Source organism: Crocodylus siamensis, chromosome 3, assembly GCF_052110815.1.
Source record: "Crocodylus siamensis isolate JL-2025a chromosome 3, ASM5211081v1, whole genome shotgun sequence".
Lineage (NCBI taxonomy): Eukaryota > Metazoa > Chordata > Crocodylia > Crocodylidae > Crocodylus > Crocodylus siamensis.
The window spans coordinates 246,888,744-246,916,022 of record NC_143397.1 but is presented as its reverse complement, the minus strand read 5'-3'; the positions used below and the strand labels follow the sequence as shown (position 1 = coordinate 246,916,022).

The following is a 27,279-nucleotide window of genomic DNA, read 5'->3' as shown; positions in this document are numbered from 1 at the left end:
CAATCATTCATTTTACAAGAAAAACTATAGTAATTACATATGGAAATAACACACTGTTCTGAGTTTAAATCATCATCACAGCTCTAAACATTAACATGAAGGTGAGATGGTTGGGGACCACTCTTTTGCCGTATAATGCTACAGGACATATGATCACAGAACAAAAATAGGAACTGTAAGTACGTGAACTTAAAACTTATTTTTAAAATCGAAGTTAGAATCTGTATGCTTCATGGGACTGGATAAATACTTCAGCAACTCTGGATCCTTTATATAGACCAGCTATTTGGCTCACTAGCTTTACAGCTAAAAACTGCTGAACAATGGTTATACTTGTAGAATGGAAACTAACCTGTTGTACCTATACATTACAAAAGTGGTCTGTTTATAAAACCCATGAAAAACCACAATGATGAGAATGAAAATCTGAGTTCGATTTAATCAGTTACTTCAGAAAATGTCATAACCTGTTTGTAAGGAGCCTGGGCTCTTTGGAACCCGGCTAAAATTTCTTGGTGCTACTGTGAAATCAGTAACAGTAACCGTACTTATTTCAGCCGAGCCAATGCTTGCATAAAATGAAGCCAACATGCACGTTCCGTGACATCCCCCAAATCTATTCATGGGTATGTTATTCTTTCATTAGTATGTTTTTGACTGGTACCTGACAAATGAAATAAAGAAGAATGGGACTCACCATCAACACTGCTCTCTCAAAAAGGTTTGACTCTACAGATCCTGCAAGTAGGTGGATGCTGGTAATGTCTGCTCCGCTCCTATCAGCCGCTATTGAAATGTGACGTGGATCGCCTCCAAAGCTAGCAATGTTCTTCTTCACCCATCTCAGAGCTGCCACCTGATCCAAAAGACCCCAGTTGCCAGTTGCTACCTGAGAACCTGTTAAAAAAGAATTGGGAAAATGGCATTTATTCACGTGCAAGCAAACGTGACATTAATCTTCTTCTTCGTTCATGTGGCTAACGGTCTATAAATGCAGTACTTATTTTTAATTTGCGCTGAAATCTGGCCATGACATAGAAAAGGGTCAATTTAAGTGGCAGGACAGTCTCTGTAATATCTTTTTGCACTGTCAGGTCTAAATGGAAATGATACCAGAACTCAAGAGTCAAGAGCTTCTCAGACTGTCATTAGATGGAGATTTCCCCTTGCAGCCTCCTCCATTTTACAAGTTAAAGCTTGGGGACTCTATTGAGACATATCAGCATGCCTTGAAATTTTCCATTGCCAGAATAGCAGCCCTAGCAACTAAAATCTTTATCTGCCCAACAGATCTAGTATGGGTAGTTACCATACATGCTTTTCCCTGCCCTGACCTGGAGATAACTCATCTAGGGCAGTGGTTCTCAATCTCATTAGACTCAAGGCAAGCCTTGGAAAATGCTAGCTCTTAGCTTTCACTTGTTTTTCTGATGCTGGAAAAATGATAGAGCAATTCTTTTGTTACAGAGAACTCAGAAAAACCACAACAGGTCAGAAATGTTTCTGACATTTATGGATTCCTGTTTGAAAACCTCTGGATTTATCTTCTGAATAGGTACTTGGTCCTACACAGGAGAATCCCAAGAAGGTATCAACTTAGGATACGTATAAATTATTGTGCCAGGCAGTGCCATGCTGCTTTACACATGCTGTCTCCAAAACTGGAAATAGTATTAGTTTAGGGCTTTCAGCAGTTTGTTCCAGATACAGCACTAAATACACATGGCTACTCGTGGTTTCCAACTAGATGGAACAGGACAAATCAAGACCCACCCGACTGTAGAGAGTCATTAGACAAGTAGAGTGAGCAGGACTGAAGGCAGATAAGAAGTCAAGGAGGCAGTGCAGGTAAGCAAAGTCATGGATGCTACCAGAACCCCTAAGTATGGTTTGAATTGGAATGGGAAGATATGGGGCATGGATATTATAACAACAAAACTAATGGTGCAGCGTTCTGTGTACTGCACTTTTAAGAGTCTGCTACAGGCTGCTACCATTTTTTTCTGTTCAGATGCTGTCTAGTATAGAAAGGAAACACTGTGGTCTCAGGAGGAGATTTGATTTTGTTTTGCTGAATTACCCTATTCTATAATATTTTTCATATAATCCTTACAGAAAGTCATAACAGACAAAAACAGAGGGGCGTCTCCGCTACATCCTTCCAACTATTTAATTGGTTCAGTAAAAGAATATTAACCACAAAAATCCTTGCCTCTGGCATTTTTCCTGGATATTACGGCTACAGTATCATCCCAACCCTACCATAACAGACAAAAAGTCAGTGAAGATGATGAAAAAATGGGAGTATAAACTAGGAACAATAACAACTGCTTAGGTCTTCTGTCATGCTTCTCAGCAGAATGTAAAACACTAAGCAATGGAGGTCTTCATCATGCATTACATTTAGAAGGTGGGGAATCTGAATTATAGGGTGGTTGGCCTACTGCCCATGATCACCCAGCAGGTCATTGGGAATGAAACCCTGGTCTTCCATGTTCCAGTCCAATAGTCTAAAGATCGCACATAAAAGAACTGAGGTGTGTGAGGTGCATTGAGCATATCACCGCGTAGTTTAGCAGTAAAGTTAAGGTAAGGAAACTGGGTAAAAAACTTTTTCCATTAAAATTAATAGGAGCTTCACCATTCATGTCAATGGGCCCAGAATTTCAAACATTCTTTGACAACCTGCTGGAGATGGTTGGAAATAGCAGGATAACAACACACTGCAGAAACAGCAGCATATAGATGGACATCATGATAATATTAGCAATGCATTCCAATACATTCCCAGATAAAGTTAATGAAAATATAAGAACTACCAGTTTAAATAAAACTAATAAAATTAATCGTTCTTCCAGCTGCAGAGATTTGCAAAAGAAAGAGGTTTCTGTTTAGCAATAATATTAATAATGTCAGCTTCATTCTACAAATGGAAAAATCATAAACATTAACAGATTTTCATTTTGTATTTAGGACTTTCCTGTTTCAGTTAACATCACAAAGCTCTACCAAGTTTAATTTTAAAACTTAAACATTACAGTAATAATACACAATGTTGCAACAAGTGCCACTAACTACTCTTGTACCTCCCAGCACTACTTTTATAACATAAGAAAATCAGCTAAGCTAAAAATTCCAGAAATGATTCTGCTGCCTATAGATTGAGGCCAAGATTTTCTACTGTGGGTGCTAATGTTTTGTTCCTAAAGCAATATTTAGGTATCTAAATAAGTAACTCAGGCTTCAAAAATGCTGAGCAGGTGCAATTCTCATTGATGATGTACTCTAAAGCACACCCACTTACATGCTTCTGTTAGATGATCCCGCAGATATACTCCTCACACCCCATTCTGTCCCTTATATGCCAAAGACAAAACACCTTGGATTCCTTTATACCCACTTACAATCTTCTAACATACCCCCCTCGCATGCATCACCCTCGAGTTTGGCCCAAACTGAGGTTTGACACAACAATGTGGATTACATGACTCCCCACTCTTATGCAATGGAAAAAGATTGAGAATACATGCCCCAGGTTCAGCTACCACTAACCAAACAACAGCAGATGATTTCGCAATGGTGCTTGTGGATAATCTGATATTTCAACTGAGGGGTGGTATTGGTTTTAGTTCCCAATGACAAATTCTAATTAGCAAAATTAGAATTTGAAGCAGTAGAAGCAAAAACAAGCAATTTGCAGCAACCTGTCAAAAGGAAGAACAAATAATCATTTGTTGCTCCACCTACAATTTACAATGAGCCATTTATATTTATCCATCTATCTTTGCAAACTTTACATTTAAAAAAAGAAAAGGATTTTTCACAGTAGATGGAACAGCCGTAATTAGCAATGTTTTTCAAACTGTTGCTTCTGCTGCCAAGGCCAAAATAGTGTATCTTTAAAATCCCAACAAAAACAGAGAAGGGAATGAACTGATAATGGGATAAGTAAGCTTTCAATTGTGTTGATGGCTCAACTTCAGTCGAAGACATTACATAACTAGAAACTATCATCCTGTAATAACAGCCCAGAACACTTCAGTCCTTGTAACCAAGGACTAAATGGACACAGTGACTATGACTGCCTGCCTTTAGAAACAACCCATTTGGACTGGGTTGAGAGAGAGGCCAAGGAAAGCTTCCCTGCCTCTTGCTTCTGTTGAACCAGTGCTGCAAATGGAAATAGTTAGTTCACAGTATTGTCACACCAGTACTAGATTCAATCACCTTTCTTAAATGGAGCAGCTTATTTTTAAAAATTGCTGCAAGCCTTGTGAGGGCTCTGTTAAGGAAGTGAAATCCATGTTGATGAGTTATCCACAGAGATCAGCCATGCCACCAGTACAACGGAAAGCAAAACTACAGAGAAAATACAACCAGCTTTTCTCTTTTGGCAAGAAGCAGAAGGTTGCAAAACATAGTTAAAGACCTTCAGCAAGGCAAGATTTGTGCACTGACATTTACAGTAGTCAGACATGTGTCCACCAGGAATTTTTCAACTGCTTGGGTGATGGCCTTGGATAGAAATCTCATGAACAATCTGTTTTGAGACAAAGACGACAAAGACCACAAAAAGACACAGTAATTACATCAGACACAGGCACTTGCATTAGTCATTAAGGGCAAGATTTAAAAAGACATTTAGATGTCTAAATGCCCAAATAGGAATTAGGTATCTAATAACTTTTTGTACCTGGCCGTGGCTGTGATCCTAGGAAATGCTTACAAATGTTCTTAACTTTAAGCATGCGAGTAATCCTACTCCACTGGAATTCATGTTAAGCGTATGAATTTTTGTGAGATGAATGCCTGAAAATCTGATACTGTTTTCATTTAAAGAAGTAGCCAAGTTCACTTTGACGTTGCTGGATACCAGCCTAAGAGTCCTGTGGAAATCTGTGTTTCATATCTTGCCACATTTCTGGACATAGGCACATAAAATTTGGTCCCAAATTTAGGATTAGTGGAATGGATTTCAAGAAAACCTAACAAGCAGCAGGCTAGTTGTTTTTAAAGTAATATTCTAATGGAAATCTAATATTTTAGGAAGCCAACACTCCCCATAGTGCTGTTGGTACCCTTGCAGCACTGTACTATTGCAGTGGAACCTAAACACTGAATTAGCTAGAAAAAAAACTATTAATAAAAGTTGATTTGGTCAGTCTATTTTCAATGTCAAATTGAAAACACATCATGCAAAAAAAAAAAAAAAAAAGGATTATTTCAATTTGTTCAGTTTTAACAACTAAGATATCATTTGTGTCATAAAAGAAGAAATTCATCTTTTGTCTTATTTTGCCTATATCCATAGTCACCTACGCACATAGCAGTGGCCTTTCAATATGTGCAGGAAACCAGGTGTTTCTACACAAACCACCCACAGCATATGCAGAGCCATGACCCATCTAGCTCCTCAGCAGCTCTGCCACATAAGAGAATCAAGGACAACTGCAGATCTGGCAGTGGAAAAGAAAGGAGGGCATTTTTTTCTCATGTAAAAACAATGAGCTGTAACTCATTCATTTCCAGATTTTCAATGTATGACAGACAAACATCAATGAGATGCAACAGTTTGCTTTTCTGTGGGCAAATAACTTGACACAGCTCATAGGACTGGGCCTCAGTTTGTGGGCTGATGGCCTTTATATGGTATTCATACTTCTACATTTAATCAGAAACAAAGAGGTAAAATCCGTATCCCATTGTAATCAATTGCAAAACTCCAGCTGACTTCAGCATGGTCAGGAGCTCAGCTGAGCAAAGTCCCGAGGTCCCTGGAACAGGAAACCTAATAGAAGGTTTTACTTGGGTTTAGTATATGCTCTGAGTGAACATTTGCATGGCATCAGAACAAGCTCAGGAATCCTTAGCCGTAATTTCCTGTTGCTATAAAATACAGCAATAGCCCCTAGAAGATCTCCACTGTGCTATGGAAAGACAATGAGTAACTAATAAAATGGCAAAAGTTCTACTTGCAATGAATGTGTGAAATCTTCCCTAGAATAACACCTCTTGAGAGAAGGAGTTTGAAACCTGGGTCAACGCCATACAGTGTTGGCCTGCACTGAGGATATCACTGGAGCGGGGAGAGGGAAGGGAAATGCTCAGGGACATCTCACTGCTTTCTGACATACAGAAGTGGCTCAGGGGCAGCAGGCTGTATGGTGCACTTGGCCTGCTCTAAAGGCTGACATGGAGCATGGACCCTTCAGAGCAACACATGTGTAAGCAGAAGGAGCATTTCCTGTGTCTTTTCAAATACAGAATCTGCAGCTGGTCGGGGCTCTGTATGAACTGTGCAAAGGAGCAGAGTGAGGTTCATGCATCTTCCCTCCCAACACACTCGCACATGGTGCTGTCGCTGTCTGTCCTTACATGGCCACCTGCAGCCCTTGCAGAGGGAATATTTCAGACCCTGCTGTCTAGGGCAGGCCTCATGCAGAGGCCTGAGTTCAAACCCCAACCAGCACACAGGAGCTTGGAGCACTTCATATTCCCTAGATGAGGTCTGACCATACTACAGGCATTAGCCATGCAATATTCAGCCCAGCTAGCAGTTTCCACTCAGGAAGAAACCTAGGTGAGGCAAACGAGGCTGAAGGAGGTTAGTGGGAGATGTGTGGGCAGTGCTACGTAATGGAAGCTTGCACAATATATATCTACTCTGCCTGGCTATAGCCAGAGCTAAATATCACTTTCAGAAGCATCCAGTTTACAGAAAAATAAAAATTATGATCTTTTCCCTAGATACAGATAGTACTAACTTTACACCTAAGTGAAAAAAGGAGTCCACAGCGCCTGTTGCTTCAGTCAATAATTAAAAACAGGCATTGCTGGAAATGAACTCCAAACCAAACCTGATGCCTTGGAAAGGAAATGCCAGGTGACAACTGCAGCTGCAAGTCCAAGGCTTGCAAACCTCAGCCAGTCAATGAAAACACCAGCCACAACACCTAAGACCATAGGAAGGATCCCATGGCAAGATACAAAAGGCCTTAAATACAGGCAGGGAAAGAGTAATTCCCTGCCCAGATCTTCCTTGGGTAGGCTAATAAAGTACTGAAGTGGGCCAAAGTTTCAGTATGAAGATCTAGAAATAGAAAACTCCATAAGCAAAGCAGATAAGACTGATGAGTGCAATATGAAACACAAGACGTTACACTTCGGAGTCGGTCAGCCCGTGTACTGAACTGTACATAGGTTTAGGGAGTTTAAATTGGGCAAAAAAATCACGAGCCCAATCTAACTGAGTTCACCTGAGTAAGTGCATTATAGATCATGCTAACCTGTGTCTGGTCAAACTGAACACATGTACATACAATCAGAGTGCAGCTTTGGGGCTGGGAAAGTCCAGCCACTTGTCCCAGCCCCTGTGCTGTGACTTTCCTACCACCCCTATCCTGACCAGGCTATTGTTAGCCATCCCACCCCCAGGAGGCCTTTAGCTCTTTGATACATGTGACTGCACAAATGGATCCATCATTTTATCTGAAATCAAAATCAAGCTGCTGTTCAGTGGAATCTGCACTGGAGTCTTTCAGGTGGAGTCCAGGGAAGCGCCGGGCAGGGATCATTTAGGAGTAACTTTCCTGCACTCATGCAGGGCCGGATGACTCCGAGGTCCATTCCAAACCTATGATTCCTGAGGCGGACCGGTTGTTTTTCCCCCTTTAGCACAAGTTGCTCCCCACTTTGAATCAAGTTTCCCAGCATCCCTGGAATGCATCTTACAGACAGTTCTTCAAAGCTGTAGGTTTAATGGAAAAGAGAAGCCCCCGCCAAACGCTGTAGCATGCCGTTTGGTTTGTTGCATTTTCTCCCTACATTCAGGGGTTCATAGCAGGACATGACTTACCGGTGCTAAGAAACCCAAAAACGCCGACACGGTAACTTGCAGTGACAACGATGACATCACTGACTGCAGCTAAATATGATCCATCTATAGCTGCATTTCCTTTCTCGGTGTCATCACTCCCACCGTTGTGGAAAAACACCAGTACAGCTGTGTTTTTGACCTGAAATAATCATAAACATGTTAATACAACAACGAGCCTGCCCAATAATCATAAACATGTTATACTATCTACTACTCCCTAGGCCATAATCTCCTTTGGATCTCTGCTGAGAGCCTGGTTATCTTCTCTGTTAAAACAATCAGAGCAATTCAAAATGGTCTAGAAGGGATTATGATGATGAAAGGAGAGTTGGCAACCTGGCAGGAGCTCACACATATAATATATGCGATTCCAGGGAAATTCTGGCAAGAGGTAACTCACCGATGGGTGTGTTGACTGGTCACCACTTCCCAGAATGGAGTAAGCAATGTTTAAGGAAATCCTGTCTCTAGACTTTCTTGTATTTACACTGTACAGGTGGTAACTCGCAATAAAACCATCCCCTTCCACACCACCTAGTTGATCATATTACTCAAAGAAGAGCCTCCCACTGGCTGTTTAATGAACCAAAGCTAGCCTTCTCTTTGCTGGAAATCGCTACTTGACTACAATGTGTCTATTAAATAAATAGGCAAGTCACAATATCAGGCAAAAGCATTATTGTGTCTTCTGGGACTCTGCTAAGAAATCCCCTTCCCTTCTCTCTGCAAACCTTGCCCTGCTTCTGCTTTGGAGCCCATTGACATTGTCCACAGAAGGGCTGGTGGCCTACATATCAAAGCACTTTTGGGGTTTGTTTTCACCTGGAGCTCAATGGCACTGGGCTTTGCTGCTGTTATTTTCTAGGCAGAGCTAACAAAAAATGATGATCCCATTTGCATTGGCAAAAGATACAGCTGGGCATCTGTCCTAGCAAATGCGTTACTGTCCTCCATGCAAGAAGACTGTTCCCAGCCATCTGCAGAAGCACAAGTCAGGAGCTATGAATGGGAAATTGCTCTCAGGTGCTTCTAAATTGGCAGGGATGAGCCTGATTTTTGCACTTGAAATGTATCCCCCTCTTCTCTCCAGTGCTGGAGGGAAAAAGTGGTCCAGATACTTGTTACTGCCAGCAAACTATCATCAATTTTTCCTGCAAGCTGTGCTTCTTTAACCCGGATGCAAGGAAATGCATGATTTTCTCTGGACATTCTGCTTCTACAGATCAAGAGTGGTGTGCCCTTCATTTCCTGGCAAAAAGAGAGGGCACAGGATGACAAAAAGAAAGAAGCTGAGAGCCTGTTTGAAAATGCAGTCTGAGGCACAGCACCTTGCTGACCCACGTTAACTTGTATGGTGTTATTAAAGATCGGTAGAAATCAAGTTTAACATCACAACAGCTGGCCATGTTAACCTTGAGGGTATGTCTAACAGTGCAGTCCTGCAGAGTACACATACGTGACTCTAAATGAGCAGGGTGCTGTGTTGACATTTCTGCAGTTAATGTGACAAAAATCAAACAGCCCCAGTTGACACTGCCCCTGCAGTGGTGTTTTGATGTTGAGTTATTTAACCTGACTTCATGTTCTAGCAATGAGCAGCCTTAAGAGGGAAGGAAACAGGTGGGAATTAGCAAGAGAGGGCAGAGCAGAGGCTGCAATAACAGCTGTACTCACTCAAGTGGGATGACTTAGTCCTCCGAACTTAGCAGTAAAAGAACAATCCCCCACATACCCTTTTACCCCTTCGATGTCTAGTGTCAATGAAGTGACAGATGTCCCAGTTTGGTTGTTTTGTACATGAATTCAGCTTCTCCAAAAGCACAGGGAAGCATTTGGAGGATGACCCCTAACCAGAACAAACCACTAAGTCTTAGGGCCAGAAGTAAAAATGGTATTTAAGTTCCTAAAACCCCTTCAATGTCAATGGGCAATTAGATTTTTACATAAGACTTGGGTGCCTTATAACCTTTTCAGATCTGGCCTTGATTGCTTTCAGCTATAGTTGATGAACTGAAGGAAGCCATAAACATCACCCCATCACTTTTGGTGTTAATTACCTGAAAAACATGCTGTCATTTTTCTTTCAGCATCTTAAATGAACTATTACATCCAACATACAAGATGGATCTTATTGCCCATGTAACAGCACTGGCATCCAGTGAATGCCATACTATGGCAATGAGTATACTTTTTCAATCAGTGGATGTATCATTTCCCCTTGCTCTCTACCTTGAATTCTCAGCTATATTCACTTAAGGGCCAGATACAGACATGTTTGCCTTTTAGTGGAGGGGGGAGGGAGGAAATCTTAGACAGGGCTCCACCATTTTTAAACCAGTCTGTGTGTGCTGAACTTCTGTTCTGTTGTGGGTACAGACCAGTTTCTGATGACTTACACCAGTAAAAGTGAAATGTCTATAACCGGCCAAGAAGTACAGGCTGAACTAGTACAGACTGCACATATTCGGGCTAAGCAAAGAGAGGATCTGAAGCATTCAGATTCTTTTCACTGACTAACAAATGTGGATAGGGTCAAAGTTTGATCTTGGCTTAAAATCTCAACACTGAAGTCAACAATGACACTAGTGTAACACAGGCAAATCTGGAGGCAGGACAGGAGATACAGTAAACGTTACAGCTAGCTGGAAAACCTGGGCCAGCAAGTTCCTTACGCACAAATACTAGCATCAGCCATGACTGCCTTGTGGCTACTGGCCAATGCAGTGTTTTAACAGGTTTGTTTTACATTTGGACTGAAGGGCACAGACTCAAACTGTGATTTGTAAAATATGTAGAGAGACGTCCATCTGGGACAAGGCTACCACAGCTCCTACTGGCTCAGCTGGTCGGAAGGAAGAATTGTGGTAAACCCAGCAGAGTTGCTGCCGACTACGGGACCACAGGAGGCTCGTGTTAATCATGGAAGGCATGTGCATACACATGCACTAGCTGGGGTCCTCACTACCTGGTTACATCTTTTTTTCAGTATATGGCCACCAGCTGGCAGTTTCAGTGGCCTGTTGTGGACACAATCCCTTTATTGTTTCTGATTTGGGTACTGCGCACTGCAGGACTGGGCCCAAAATGAAAGCCAAATCTTAAAAAAGAAGTCAAGAGAATAAGAGAGGCCTCCCAGAAGTATTACATGAGCAGGTTCTTTGCAGACATCCCAGGCTTGCAAATTCTTGAACTTTTGACAAGTTTGGAGCTAGATCAAAACAGAGCAGATTAAGAGGAAACAAACCCAAAGCCCTGGACCAGAACACACTGGAGTTTCAGGGACTTCAGGGTGTCACTGCAGAGCTGGGCTCTACAGACAAAACTTGGGTACTAACACTGATAAGTGGCCAAAAAAACCCATGAGGACTATCACTAGTCCCCTGGCGTCTACCACCGGCACCTAACCGTTGTGCTAGGGCTAAGCAATAATCCCACTGGTTTTGTGGAAACAAGAAAAATAAGAGGAATTTCTGAAAGGCCTCGTGGGTTCAGCACCAGTTTCCACTGCCCTGTCCATGCTAGTGCAAGACACTTCAGTGGTAGTTGGGCAGGCTCGTTTTAACTCCTGCAGAGCCAGCCAGTGTCCACCCTGGAACAGTACTGCATGGAGGTATAAACCATCCTGACTGCACAGCAGGGATGGAAACGAGAAGGAGGCTCTCTCAAATCTTTATTTAGTGCCACTCTCTTCGCAGCTGAATTCTCTGCAAATCAAGCTGAAACCCAGCCCTTCCCTGTGAGCCTGGCAGGTGGGGGTGGTTACTGATGGAAAAAGTAACTCAGAAATGCTCAGCTGAGGTGGAGGCTTATGTACTGCATGTTGCTGAAGAACCAAAAGGAGGTGATGTCATTCTGTTTTCTGCATCCTGGATCTTTAAATATAGGAGCCCTTTTTGGGGGGCAGTTTAGTTCAGATATTACTATGTTTTACCACGAGTATTATTACACTATTATTTGGTTCAGATATTACTATGTTATAGCACGAGCTTGTCCTCTCTGCCACTTCCGAGGACTTTATATCCAGCGTTGGTTTGTTGCTGTTTCTTCCTCTAGACTGAAAATGTGGGCAATATTTCTTTGCAGGTGGATTAAAGCAATACTATTTACCATAATAAGGAACAAGAAAATGCTGTCCCTGTGGTAGATTATGAGGGTCTTGCAGATGCTAATGACAAGACAGCTGGCCACAGTTATGTCCAAAACAAAACCGGGAAACTTCACAGCAGCGGGGAACACAGATGGCGGCATTGTTGAACACAGTCATCACTTATGACTACGCAGAGAAGTGATGTGGCCTAGTAAACGCACACAAAATTGTTTTACTTAGAAAAACACCCTCATGCATTGCTGCCTCCAACTGCAGTGAAAATAGGGAGCTTGAGTCTTCTCGCACTGGATTTCCACACAAGAAAACAGGAAAATTAAGCCCATGGTTAAGGGGAAAAAAAAACAATAGTTTAAAACACGATTCGTTCAAACAAGCATCTTCTCTCCTCAAAGCAACACTCTGCTAGGAAAAATGACCTAATGGTTTTTATCTGAGGTGACTTTGCACAGAAAATAGATGATAATCTGGTGTTGCAGAAAGCAGATAGGTTGCGGGCCAGGCTAAAAATATACATGAGCTTATGCACAGGGAGGCACAAACAATTTTGAATATAAAAATAGATTCTTGTATGGCAGATGCTTTCTTATATCAGGATGTAAATCCAAGCCCCTGCTTCCAGGTTAATCCATCATAACCAATACACTTATAATACCAAGCCCAACATGGAGACTTATTTTTACCTTTTCTAAGGACACACTTAACATTTTCAGCTGTCAACTTCTCTTCTTGCAGCCATGTCATGCTCATTTTTAAATAGGGCCATTTTTGTGGGCTGGGACATAAATTTAGCACTACTTGCTACTCTTATTCCATAGCAGGCCTCCCACAGATGTCAACAGGAGGTTCATACAAAGATCAAAGGAAAAATATGTCCCATACAGGGCAACTAAACTGTTGGTTCTCATCATCAAGATGAATCATGTTGCATACAATATCCTCCAATGGGAAAACAGTCTTGCCTTTACTGACACCATACATTTTCTATCTACCCGTATATTCCTTTCTCTCTCTCCCTCTCCCCATCTCATCCCTGTCTCCGGTATTCCCTCCCCTTCCCCCTTCAGTCCTTTGCATTTCCTACTCTGCAGACACAGGGTAGAAACAGACTTTGTGGCAGGATAAACAGAGCAGTTCCCATTTAGATGTCCTGGAACAAAGCCCAAAATTGGCTGCCACAAAAGATGTGATATTATTTCATCCCAAGACATTGCAAAAGGCATCTGGAGGCCCATTCCCAGCAATGTGGTGGGGCAGGGGACCCCAGCATCTGACAAGCCACTGCTTCCCCCACCAGTACTGGCTACTTTTCATCCCAGGACACATGTTTAAGTACAGAACAGGGAACCCCATTGGGGACCAGGCACCCAGGGCCTTTGTCCATAGGATCAGGCTCCTGAAGCTCCAGGGTGGCAAGGGCATAATCCTATAGGACAACAGCCCCAAGCAACCTCTGTACCTGCTAATCAATCGGGAACAGCTGTTCTGGAGCACATCCAGCATAGCTGATCCCACAATAAAAATGACGTATGTTTGAAACAACTCACGACACCCTAGTGAACAGTCTTCTGGCAGCAGACGCAGGGGTTAAATGGCTTATGGCTGCAGGGCATTGCCACCTTATGTGATATGGCAGACAGCATTTCAGACATTTTCACTCCTGCCAGTGAAAAATACTTTCAAATCAAAGAACAGTTTGTTTCACATTGTTCCAGTCAACCAATACTTACAGTGTCGGCAGGGACAAACACATTCAGGTATAAGCAATCTTCACTGACAGTAGATGCCTGAACAGCTCCATCCCCAGGTTGCCAACAAGCAGCTCTAAAGACAGAGATTGTTTTGATTATGGCTGGAAAACCTGAATTACTTTTGCACAGGTTGCTTGATCTATTGCAGGGGAAATTTTAGGTGGGTAAAATTTCAATTCCTGTTGAGCTTGAAATTTAAAGGCAATTTTTACACTTCTCTAGGACTTGTGTATCTGTGGGTCCCAAACACACCCCTACCACTTGTATAACAATATTCTGAGAGGCAGATGAAGAATATATTAGAGATGCAGATTTAAAACAGTACAAAATAAAAATAAATACCTATCCATTTTTGTTGATGCCCTAACAAGTCACTGACAATATGATATATATCCCAGCAGTATTAAAGTAAATTTTTCTATCAGGAATGTAGCCAGCTACCTACAGAACCTTTCCACGTCTTCTCCATCACATGAAACATGCCCCCTCCGAGATCCCTAGGAAACAGTCTTCTTCTGTCTGAGAAAACATCGACACCCGGATACTAATGTCAGATTGATGCGAGACCCAAGTACTAGGCAGACAAAGATTTTTGGGTGAATCTAATATCTTTCATTAGACCAACTTAAATAGTTGGAAAAATTTTTTTAGCAAACTTCCAGGTTTAAAAACCTTTTGTCAGTGCATCCACATTGCACTGTTTAACATTATGGAAAAAACCTTAAAAATTCAATGGGGAAGGATCCAATAAAATTCTACAGAAATAACTCTACATTTTACAGTCTATTAAGATTTTAGTGATCTCTGTTTCTACTAATATATCATCTTATAGAATCCAGCTCTGGAGATATAATTCCCTGTTCATTTTTCTTAAGGCTAGTTCAAAATGTACCCTCTTTTAATACAAACTACAGGAATTTCCATAAGGGAGCTGTGTAACACAGCAATGCCATGGAACAGTTCATCACAGAAAGTAAAACAGCACACATCCTTGATCTATTGCAGGGGAAATTTTAGATGGGTAAAATGAAAATCCCCAGGCAGGACAAACACGTTTCCAAATTGAATCATGAAAAAGTCCTATGGGATATTTAATACTCAGCAAGAGTCAGAGCCTCATTGTAAAAAAGACAATATCTCATCAAAAAAAAATGAAAAAACTCCAGCAGAATTCGCAGAAGAAACAGTGCCACCTGCTGCATCAACACCACAGAGGTTCATGAAGCAAATGGATTTCGATATATATGCAGCAAGCAGCCATTTCTCACAAGTCTCTTATCCAAGTGTAGATCAGACCCAACCCTGACAAATTTAAGTCTATGGAGAATCTCCTATATCAGTAACTGTGCTAATCTGATCTTGCTTTTATAGAGAAAAAATTGTGCTGTGATGATGTACACATAGTCCTTAAAGTTGCAATGATCTTCATCCACTAAATGCACAAACCCATCTGCGTATCAAGGTTCCTGAGATTCTCCGGGTAGTTAACAACAAGGGCTTTGATCCTCCACAAATAATAAAGAAGAAAAGCTGAGACTTTCAGCAGGCTAAGGAACCCCTGAAAACTGAAATTATGTGCCCTAGATATGTACACTGGATAACCCTGAACTGCATGGCAAATCGCAGACAAATTCTTCATGCAGAAGCAAGAGATGGTTGTCAAATAGAGAGCGCAGGAGCAGATAGCTCTGACCAAAGATGATAACACAGTGTTACAACCACAGGCACAAAGAAGCTGCACATACATTACTGCAACAGACTGTGCGTGTGAATCTGGCATCAGAATGCACCTGAACAAACAAGAAGCTACATCTTATCAGATCCTTCCAACGTATGCCAAAATGTGGCTAGTGTGGTTAGACACCCCCCATGTCTGCCATGTATCAGGTGCATGCTGAAACATCGGGCCACCAAAGGTCATAATGCTTTCAACCACCCCAGAAGAAAGTTTCTCCGTTGAGATTTGCTTGCTCAGTGTGTTAATTAAAATCCCTTGTTAACAAACATCCCAATTGGTTCTTTATCTTCCATGTGGCCAGACCAAGTCCCCTTTAGTTCTTAGCCTCAGTCATTATCAGACTTGGTTACAGCCCTTACTTCTTGAACTCCCACTCAAAAAGTTTTGCTGAGGCCCTTCGCTTGGTCTTTGTCCCTTTCGTTAACCTGCTTCCTGTTTTTTGTGTCTTCTCTGTCCTTGCCATATTTCAGAGCAGCTGTGAACTAATCTCTTTAGTTGATGGGGAGGCTGACAAATTTCCTCCCATACCAATGCCGTGCAGAGCAGTTCAATTTGATTTGTTTCAAGTGTACTGTATTTTGCCTTCTCTTTAATGGACCAAGAAAGCACTGCCCAGGGACACAATAGTAAGTTATTAAAAACGTATCTGCTTTCAGGTGTGTGTGCTGTTTTTCCATATTGCACATATGCAACCCTCCACGGTTCCAGAAATATTGATATCTTATACAGCTGTATCAGAATGTTTGTTCTTTGATTAATCCACGTACCTGTCACTTTGGTTTTCCTGGTATACTAATAAATGACCTTGTCCACAGAGGAATGAACCTCCATAAAGTACCTTGTCCGATACTGCCATGAACTGTTCATTACAAAGAGGTTTCAGAATTGTGCTTTTACTTGGACTATTTCAATCCATGCTTGCGTTTTAATAGACCTTAAGGGCAGAAGAGCCACATTAAGGTTATCTAGCTTTTCTTGCTGGAGACCACTGCTGAGAAAACATCACCAGCCATTTTTGTATGCAGCTGATAATTTCTGCTTGAGCTACAGCATCTCTGAATGCAACGTGCCAAAAAACTACACTACATTAACTCCCTTCCAAACTCACCAGGACTGAAATGTGGAAGATATCTGAAAAAAATGTTAGAGGTAAAGTGGAATGACAGTAATTTAGAATCTGATTATTATTTGCAATAGACAGAGTATGGCTAAATACAGGTTTGGGGTACTGCAGACTGTAAGATATTTTTTCCCTCACATAAATATAATAATGGATGGGTTAATAAATTATTACATGCACGTGCCAAAAAGAGCGCACACTGCCTCAAACCTACATTTAACAATGCACCCTATTGTCTTTTGCAGGTAACAGAACGTATATTGTGCTCATTACAGTAGAAGCCGAGTTTCTGAATGGGCTTAGGGAAGTGACAGAAACAAAGAATTTTGCAGGGGATCAGGAACTCCTGTGGCCTCCTCACCGAGCCACGGTGGCATTCCAGGATTCCAGCCAAGTAAACGGTACCGGAGGACGAAACCGGTTCTCTGCTACTGGCGGTGCAGCGTATGGGATTCCAAGGAACCGATCGACACTTCTCCACTCCACACCAATGCGGATTGCTCGGGACCTGCCGATCAACACCCCCTGGGATGGGATGTTCACTGAGGTTATGCCAGGCTCAGAGATAGGTAGGAACAAATCTAGTTGAGAGAAGGGGGGGAAAAAAATCATTGTCCTTATTAATTTAGGAAACTTTTCAAGGGCTGTTAGAAGACTGCGTCTTATTTTTGAAAATGACTTTGGACCCAAATTTCTATTAACTTTCCATGATATTGGTCCTTAAACATCTAAGTCACTTTTGATGATGACTGCTTTTTACTTATATTTTGCATGGCATTAGCTATTAGGTGCTGCATACAGATGTCATCGTACTGTACGTCCAGTTGTTAACTCTGAACATCTCTTCCAGGTAAGCGAATACACCAGAAAACAAATCTCTCTTCTAAGCAGTTTTAGTGTATTGGAAAATTATCCTAAGAATATTTTCATTATTTAAATACAAATGACCCAATTCTTAAACATTCAGTAGGCCAGATGGGGAGGGGAAGGGAAAGGGAAAAGGAAAGACGCAGACAAAAAGAGGGAGGGAGAATAGGTCTTTTGTCCAATGGCGAGGAGACAGGTGAGAGATGGCAGACCTGTTCTCCAGTCCCTTCTCAAATGAATATTTAATTATTTTATACAAAGTAGAACAGCTTCAGCATGAGAAAATGAAGCACCTATCTCAGGATACCCTATGGCCCAGTGGCTACTACCATGGGAGGACGGCAAGGCTGGTTGAAAACTCTGTTCTAAATCAAGCAGAGAAGGCTTTTTAATCTCTATTTCACATCACAGATGGCTGTGTCTTGATCCCTTTGGCTGTAGACAACCTCCTCTTTTGCTGGGTTTGTAAATATGCCATCTGGCTTTTAGTCTTAATGATGATGATGATTTTGGATCAAAACAAGTTTTATTCCATCTGAAATCTGATACAGGGAAAACTCTGGATCAACTTGAGACTTTTTTTTTTTTTTTTAATTCTCTGGTTTATCAGACATTGAACTGAAAAATCAGTGATGTGCACAGCCCCACTTTAAAAGAAAGTGAAAGTCAGTGGGACCAATTCTTATAAACAGAATTTAGATGAGGGTTCAGGTCCAAACTCTAAACTTGGATGGCTACAGTCGCCCTTGTGTATGAGCATCCAAAAGACAGAACATAGCTTTAAACTTGCCGACTGTACTCCTGACTCACTCAATACAGTATGCATATTTTTCAAGAGATTACGTCAGTTTTAACACGCCCGCTTTTAATTTGTTGCAATTTCTGCCCAGACTTCAACGAAGAGAAAATGAAATGCACCCCCTAGTTCCTTTTTTCCAGTAATCTAATCTGGTTTCTCATTACTTCTGTAAAACGGAAAAAAAACAACTATCAGCATTAAACCAAAGTAAAAGGGGGATTTTAAAAAGTTGTAATAAAATAAATTTGCTTAACATTATGATGGATTTGATAGCTCTGTGTGAGGATTGGTAGTAGTCCGTGAAACTTTCATTCCTTTCTCAAATGTTTTTTTACTTGATCAATAAAGGTATCATTTTTACCCAAATTCAATAGGACTTTGAATTTAAGACAACCCCTTAGTAATTAGATTCTGCACATGGAGAATCTATATATTTGCTGTAATTTTCCATGTACAGAATCTAACTATTGGAGTGGGACTATTAAATTACTACAGTGGGACAAGCATTGGTAAGGGGGTCAAGTGGCCTGACTCCTGCCCCATGCTACCTGTCCACCCCACCACTTGGTTCCCCTTGCTGCCTTCCCTGTCCCCAGTACCTGCAGGCTCCGTGGTCCCCACCACCCTAACACTTCCCCTGCTTTCCCAGCACCTGCTCCTCCCTGCAGTGTGGGCAGCCCCTGGTGCTTGTACCCCTCCACTACTTGCCACCTGTGTCCTGCACCAGCCCAGGACCTGCTTGCCCTGCACCCATTCTCTGCTGGGGTGCCTGTAACCCCTGCTACCTACCCCCTCCCCACCACTTTCACCGATTCCTGCTACCTATGGCAGAGTTGGAGCCAGAGGCACCATCTACTCCATGCTCCTTGCTCCAGGCTGCAGTGGGTCCCAACTGGAGCTATGATGGGAAGGTAAGCAGTGAATGCAGGGAGCAGAGGCTGCAGGGGGCAGGTTAGGGTGATGTGGGAGTGGTGGCTGCATCTCCAAATCCAACCTGGATCATGGTCAAACTTGGAGCCACAGCTGCTGCACCCTGCCCCACTTGTTCTTGAATTTAAGACGAGTAGCTTTCCCTCCCCCTTTGTTGAATGCGGGGGTGGGGGGACGGGAGGGGGACAGATCTTGGATTTAAGTGCATATAGTAATTTGGCTTTGGTCTATCAGAGAAACTCCACAGAGCTCTTCCATAACCTACAGTGGGCTTTCAATTATCCCCTGTGTTAATCTTAGATATGAGCCAATAGATGAAAGACAAAAATGAAGCAACTGGGGTCACGGGAGGTTTGGAGAACTAGAATTCCATTCCTATGAGTTTTTCTTCCCTTTTCAAAGACTCCTTCACAGACCAAGCTTGTTGCATAGCTCTCTTGCAATGAAGCACCACAATACAATTTTGTGTTTTGCCATAAAGATTTTGGGACATTTTCACATGCTCATTGCCTGAACCATAATCTTCAGCAAATCCAAGTCTGTCCCATGAATGTTAGGATAGGTAGAACTATACTGTTCACATTCATATATTGTAAGGCTGTTATGTCTCTAACAAATTTTAAGCCATTTTCTCATGTGCAAGAATGGGTCACAAGCTACCAAGACTGAGCTTACTTCTATGGCATTTTGCCTTGCACTCACCTTGTCTCCGATAGATATAAGTAGCTGGCTCTTTGAGTAAAATTCGACAGCTGTGACCTTGCAGGTCATGCGTGCATATTTTTGTATCAGGGTAGAAAATGCATCGGATTGTGGAGAGCTGGATTTCGAGGGTAACCACTATGCAGGACTGGCTCTTTGAACAGGCTGTGGAGAGAGAAACAGCAGAACCGTGAAAGCAAGTGAGGCAAAAAATTAAACAGAAAGAAAGCAAGGAAAGTGAACAGATATTGCATGTTTTCAGGATATTAACTCCCTGCCCCCGCACAGCTTGAGGGGAGATTTGCAAAGATAGAAAAGGGAGGTAAGCAGGTTCAATGCCCACTGACTTGCTATGGGAGTTTGGCCTTACAGAGCATACCTACACCATAGCCACAATAGGACCTGACCAGGAGGCCACCAAACCTTCCCCCACTCATCTACTCTTCCCCCACTTATCTACTCTTGCATACACATGCCAAACCTGCCAGGAAAGATGCTTTGGGGTGTCCTTCTGCAGCCACTCATGACCTGTGGAGTCATGTTTTCAGTGATATGCTTCATTGTCATAAATCAATACATCATGTTCTTTGAAGATAAATAAAACATTCCTCACCTGACAGACAAATGTCTCTGGCAGTGGTGAAGTTACCAGAATCATCTCTGCTGACTTGTACAACATCAAAGTTCAAGACGGATGAGTCGATGAGCACAGAAGATGCATCCAAGAGCTGCCACATGTCCAAAGACACTGTGAAATGAAGCATAAACCAGTTCAAACTTCAGAGGCAAACACCAGTCCAGAAGGAAAAATACTATGGCACTATAGTAGGCCATAGCTATGCTTTGAATGAGAAGACAGTGGGTAACATTTTCAGAAGCTTCAAATTTACTTTGGAGTCCAATTTCATTTTCTAGCATCTTAAGATGAGACTTGTGAAGGCATTTCTGTACCAAAAGACGACGACAGGTGCATAGGCACTGCATTCCCCTTCATTAAGATGGGAGGCATTCACTAGGAGTTAGATATGTGAATGACTTTGAGGATCTAGCTCATACTGGAATTTACAGAAGTGCCTAAAAGAGGAAGACATCACACACTGACTGAAAATAAATGGGAGTAAGGAAGCTAAATTACTTGTAAATAGCAGCAGGTGCCCAAGTACCAGTGTAAATCTGGTTCTTAAAAGCAGTAAGTCAAACTGCAAGTCGGCGGCGCTTCAGCTTCTCAGAGCTTAAATCAAATTGAACATGGAACAATGGGTGCTTAGTCATTCAACTGCTCCTAAAACATCTACACCTTGAGTTCACTGAAACGGCAAACACCTGATCCAAACTCCCATTGAAGTTATGAGAATTTGTCCTAGTTTGTGAATTTGGACCATTTTGATCATTGCAGCCTGTGTAATTAAGCCACTGAATTTCACTTAAGGATTCCTAAAGCATGCTCATGTGACAACTAAAAATGGATTTATTGTTTAACTTTCTCCTTTTTCTTTTTTAACATGGGCTCAAATATTTTACACAAATTTCCCCTCCATTCTTCCTGCAGTCCTAGGGGCATTTCAAAGGAATATGCCACACACATTTTGAATTTTGTTTGCATACACCAATAAATTAAAATGACTTCTATGGGTCTTTTTTAATTTTATAGGCAGAAGTAGCAATAAGGATTGGGAGGGAAAAGGCCTTTAATTACTTTGGTTGTTTTCACCAGTTCAGCATATTATGTAAAGAGCTCCCACTGTGGCATGTTTAGTCCCAAAAGGAAGCCAAGCATTACCCTCTTCATGTAATTGTAGGGTGAAGAAAAAGCTGATCCAGATGCAGATTTTCTGTTGCTTTTTGAGTTTGCCTACCATGCGAGATGCAAGTGCAAGCACATTTTGCAGTTGCATGCCTTCTTTTAAAGAGCTATTTTAGCTCTTTCAGATATGGAAAGCCCACAAAAGTGGCCTGGATTCTCCTTCCTCAGTTCCTGCCTTTTCCAGGGCTGGCCTCTGCATCCTCTAGAGAAGTCTTCAGTTAAAAAAAGGATGCAATACTGGAAAGCCTAGCACGGAAACACTTTGCTAGTTCATAGGACCCAGGAAGTGAAAGTGGTGATAGGCCAATCTAGTTCCCCTGTTCATATAGTAAGAAATGAACAATGGATATAAACAATGATGAGTAAACCTAATTTATAAAATTCCTTCTTTTTTTTTTCAAAAATATAAGATGGCATTAGTAACAAAGGATAAAGATCACAGCCCAGTGCTTTACCTGGACACAGACCCTTTAATCACTAAATAAATCAAGAGCAAGGCACAGGCTGGGAAGCCAGAATAGTGTGTGATCAATAAAATAAAATGGATTATGCCAAAATGCACTCGGCTTAAAGTTACCTTTCATTAAGTGGCAAATTCTCACCTGAGCTTTCTGACCAGCAGCCAGGCTAGGCTCTGGGGTTTTTTTGGGAGGACTAGAATCGTTTCAGAAACTTACTATTGCCTCCCGGTCGCAGAAGGTTTTGCAGCTTCTTGACTTTCACTCTTCAGGGGCAAGGTGTGATCGATTCAGGCCATGCCGAATCCACACACTGCACCCATTCTCCCCCTGCGATCCCAGCTCCACACCTCCCTCGCACAAGAGTGAACCCAGAGGTCAGGAAAAGCTGCATATGCCCAACCCCAATGAACCTTCTCCTGTATGCCTTTCATTACCTCTGGGAATATCTGTCTACAGTAATGGATCCCATAGTCCCTAAGTTATTTAAAATATAGTGATATTCTGAAAAGTTCCTTCCATTATTTTACATTACAAACTTGTTGAATTGTCACTAGAAATATACCCAGGGGGGCTTGGAACTCGAGAAGGAACAATTCCCCCGACTCTCCTTGTATTGTACAACATGAGAATATTAGGTTTTAGTTTCTAACCACCCCAAAGCACTGGTCAGGGCCAGACACATGGCAAAGATCTAAATCATACAACAAATCTTAGCATCCTATGATGAGTAAGACCTCACAGCTTTTAAAGTCAGGAGGTACAATGCAGGCCAGAGCATTTCACCTTTGGGTTCCTACTTCTAGCTCAATAACTTGGGGTTGAACTAAGGCATAATTTGTGAGAGTAATCCAGGCTTCATTTAAAGCCTTCAAGTGGTGGAGGATTTACCATTTCTCTTAATAATCTGATCCAATGGTTGTTTCCTTGCACTATTCAGTATTCATGCCTTAAGTTTTCCAGGTTTTATTTTTCAGCTGGTATGTGGGGGCGTGTGCAGGTGTTCAATTCCCACTTAACTATTTTTACTGTATTGAACAAAAAAAAATTAAATGTAGCAACATGACCTAGCGACATATTTTACATAATTATTATGTTCTAATTTTGCAAAACAAACAGCACCAATAACTGAGATGTGACAGAGCAGATCTGGTAGTGTGTCCAGCTATGGACACAAAGCTTCAAATGACTGATTATGGAAGAAAAAGAGAAAGAGCAAGAGCACATTGCCTGGAGTCTATTGTAGATCAACGCGGCCAGCACACGCTGCTGGCTTGGAAGGTATTTTCACTAAGAGAATTCTGTTCTTCCAACTTCTCTTGACTAACTGTGACTGGAGTTAAATCATATAATCTCAGTTTGTCCATATGCAAAGTATGCATAAACTACCTTCGATGAGTCGAAGTCTGCCACTCTGAATATTTTCCTGGGACAATTCTACAAAAAGTGGACAGTTACTTTACATCCATGGACTTATATTTATAAATTTATAGATTTATATCTATAAGACAGAGAAAAAATGAGGCTTAATTTCTTAACAGGAGTGTTTCGAGATGCTTAGATGAAGATTGCCGGCGTCAAGCCTCATTATTAGCAATATATTATGTAGTTTGTATTTACCTTTGAGTGAAATAAGGAGTGCGGGTTTCTTATTGATCTTTCCTAAAAGTCCATGTGCACTTGATATAATCTGCCTCTTTGGAGTGAACAAATATATCATTTGAAAATACAGAAAATTTAATAGTTGCTTTGACACCAGTACTAGGTATCGTGCAACGATCTCACATGGTGTATGGAGAGTTGTCATCTCAGCTACTTTCTTTGTCCTCTATATTAAACCTCATAAAGCTGACTCGACTGCTTTGCCTTATACCTATGCATTGTCTTTGCTCTCTCGCTACTATGGGGAATAGAAAGGTAGGTAAATGAATTAGTCTGAAGTTAAGCAAAAGGTAGGGCAAGGTGGAATCTTAGAGACTAACTGGTCCAAAGAGACATGACCTTTCATCAGTGACAATCTGCTTTGTCAGCCGCTACAGGAATGATTTCCAAATCTCAAATCAAATCTGTAAAAATTACTTTCATCTTTGCTCTGCTAGCACCGCCCTACCTGCTGCTTTCCAATAAACACAAAAACCACATTGACCATTTGGGTGGCAAGCCATTTAAATGCAGTGCTATCAACTGCAGTGCTTTGAATGCTGCCAGCTAGTGGCTAACTACTAGTTTAGCCAATTAGCAGTTTCCTTCTTTCCTTCCTCCCACCTGGCAATTGAACTGGCTTTATTGGTAGTCCATACACACCCACTCAATTGTGTGAGAGCAAAAGTAGAGGCTTCCCCCAAGCCAACCTAATTTTTTCTCTGAATATCTTGGATCCCTATTTGTACTATTTTGTTGAACATACACAGTGCACCTAATGAGCATGGTAGAGATTACTGGTTTATATATTGGCTGGACTCTGCCCTTCCTAGCCACATTCTAGCAATTGCTTTCATTGCTTAATTATAGTGGCCTGAATCCAGACAGTTCTGTAGCTTTTATTGTAAAATTATGGATGTCCCACGCAGAGAGGGTCTCTGCCTTTCAGATGCTCTTTTGTTAGAGTATGCAAGGGTGAGAGAGTGATTTGGAGGGGGGGAAAAAAAAAAAAAGTTCACATCAGCCTCCTTCTAGCTCATGGAAGTCATAGGAACCCAGGAGTGGAAGGGGCTCTCTCTTGGGTCATTGAGTCCCCAGCTATCACAAGCAACCAAGCCACAAAGTCAAAATATATGGGGGCTTCAACATTTTCTTCAGTAGGAACAGGGTTAGGTAAATACTGCATGCATTTGAAAATCCATTTTCATGTCAGGAAGTAGACTCATACCGGTTACATGGATGGCGAAGCCAGTTCAGAAAAACATGAAGTTAGTGCTAAGAGATGGGTTTAGAGTAAAACCTCTGGGCGTGCCATGTACATGTTCAAAGGACATACAATGATCTGGCTCCCCAGTTCACAAACCATATCTAGTTGCCATATTTACAATGAGCTAAACCAGAACCCTCCCTGAAAAGCAAAACCCTGCACCTTGAGAAAGTTTTCAAGACAGCTCTATCATTGAATTTTGAAAGTGATTTCTATGATTCTATAGTAAAAGGTCAAGCCAAAAAACCCAGAGCAAAGATCCCCTGAACTATGATCAGTCAGTACGAGCCTTTTTCAATTGCCATTCCACCAAAGACGGCAAGTTAATTTTCTGTTGCAGTGAAGAGGAGATTTAAAAGTAAAATACACATCAGTTGTGGGTACATAAGACTCATGAAAGATTGGGAGCAAAATGGTCTGGATAGTTGCTCTATAACATGATCGTATCTCCCCTTCACATCCTACAATTTTATATCACATTGTATCTTAATTAAGCACCAACATAATTATATAATAGTCAAGGTTGCAGTTACCTAAACTGGACACGTTAATGTAAAAGCCAAAAGCCAAAGAAATTAAGCATATGTTAAAGCAATTGCCTTGTAGTGTATAGACCTAGCCATCTCGGGTACCAGTCGTAGTCTGGCTGTAGCAGCATGTAGCTTAGGATGGATTAATTCATCTGGCTGAGACGAAATGCAAAACAGATACATCTTAAACATGACACCACAACAACTCAACTGCATCCCCAAAGCATTTACCTCCTGCATCTGCAACACTGAGTTGAAGGCATCGTGAAAACAGGTTTCCTAGTGAGATTTCTGGCCACAAATATCATGAGAACAGCTTTTCCCTTAGCTACTCTCTCTACCATGGAACTAGGAATAGCAAAAATACCCCCAAATTAAAAAAAAAAAAAAAATTTGAACTTCAAAAGCAGTTTAGTTAGAGTTGTAGAAGGTTTAGCTTTTCCTTCCCTCCCCACCCAGAACTAATCTGCTTATCTTTAACTTTATTAGAAAATACAGATTCACAGGTATCTAGCAACATCTCTTTAATTGCTGGAAAACATTTGGTGACAGTGCAACATGGTTGATGTATTATACACAACATACGACTTCAACTTCATAATGCAAGGCCTAATAGTACTGGCTCTTCCTCTCATACCACCCTCTAACTCTTATTTGCTTCTTTCGCCAGCAGAGTTCAAAGTACCTTACCAAAAAGGCCACTACCAGCTCTTTAAAACTCCATAACCAGCACTATTAACAGAAGCTGAGCTCTCAGAAATTTTTCCTTTCAAAAATAGGGTTTATGCATATTTTTGCCAGCCTATTTGGATATGAATGAATCAGAACGAGCCACTTTCCTAAACTTTCCACATAATACCTATAATCATGCTTCTGACTCCTTTAACCTACATGCACAGATGTTATTTATGGCATTTAGAAGCACAGCAACCTGGCTGCACAGATGTGAAATGGGAGCTCTGTGCCTCCTTTCAGGAGTGCCTGTTATAGTAAGTGGCACAGAGCAATCACACAAGTGCAACAGATGTTTATCTGGATTGACAACAAGCTGTTTTTAGAAAGGGCGAACTCCACCTATCCAGACTCAATCATTACAAACCCAGCTCAGCAACGAGAAACACGCTACTCAACCCATGTTCCACTATACCTGTACTTTCTATATGGGGCTCTAGCTTACATACTGTCAACTACATCCGAGGAGGGGTTGAAGAAGCCTTTTTCTTACACCTCACACATACTCATGGCACTCGGGGAAGGTATCAGAAGAGCTCACTAATTTTCAGCAGCCTACCTCTGCACATATAAGTAATCCTGAATGGTCAGAAGGGCGAGTCCAAATGAAGATTACTTTGCAAGTACAGGTTGTGACATGGGCCTTTTATCAGTCTGGCAAGAGATACAAGTATGGATCATTTAAATTCACCCAGTAGTCTAGTATGAGACAAGCCTGGGTGATAACAAAAGAGACTTTTGCCCTGTCACGCTATGTTCTGCATTGCTTCCCATTTTGGACTGAATGGGACAATGCCACATATCGTAAGGCTGCTTCCACAAGTTCTTCGCTTTCTCCCAGCCTTTTAGTCCAATAAAAATCTATTTGCGAAGGATGCAGCCCCACTGACGTCAATGGGATTCCTTACAGGAACCAGGATCAGGCCATTTGACATTGGGTTTGTTCACTGCAAAACATC

General features: G+C 41.6%; 1 protein-coding gene across 1 annotated transcript in view; it reads right to left on the bottom strand.

Moving 5' to 3' along the window:
- The window catches only part of TG (thyroglobulin), a 211,230-nt gene that overhangs the window by 77,246 nt on the left and 106,705 nt on the right, over positions 1-27,279 (bottom strand). Inside the window, exons 36-41 of the mRNA XM_090037373.1 lie at positions 20,502-20,636; positions 19,889-20,053; positions 16,952-17,171; positions 13,712-13,805; positions 7,856-8,015; positions 698-897 (exon numbers count right to left, since the gene is read on the bottom strand). Of these exons, the coding sequence (XP_089893499.1) occupies positions 698-897; positions 7,856-8,015; positions 13,712-13,805; positions 16,952-17,171; positions 19,889-20,053; positions 20,502-20,636 (974 nt within the window). The remainder of the gene's footprint in view (positions 1-697; positions 898-7,855; positions 8,016-13,711; positions 13,806-16,951; positions 17,172-19,888; positions 20,054-20,501; positions 20,637-27,279) is intronic.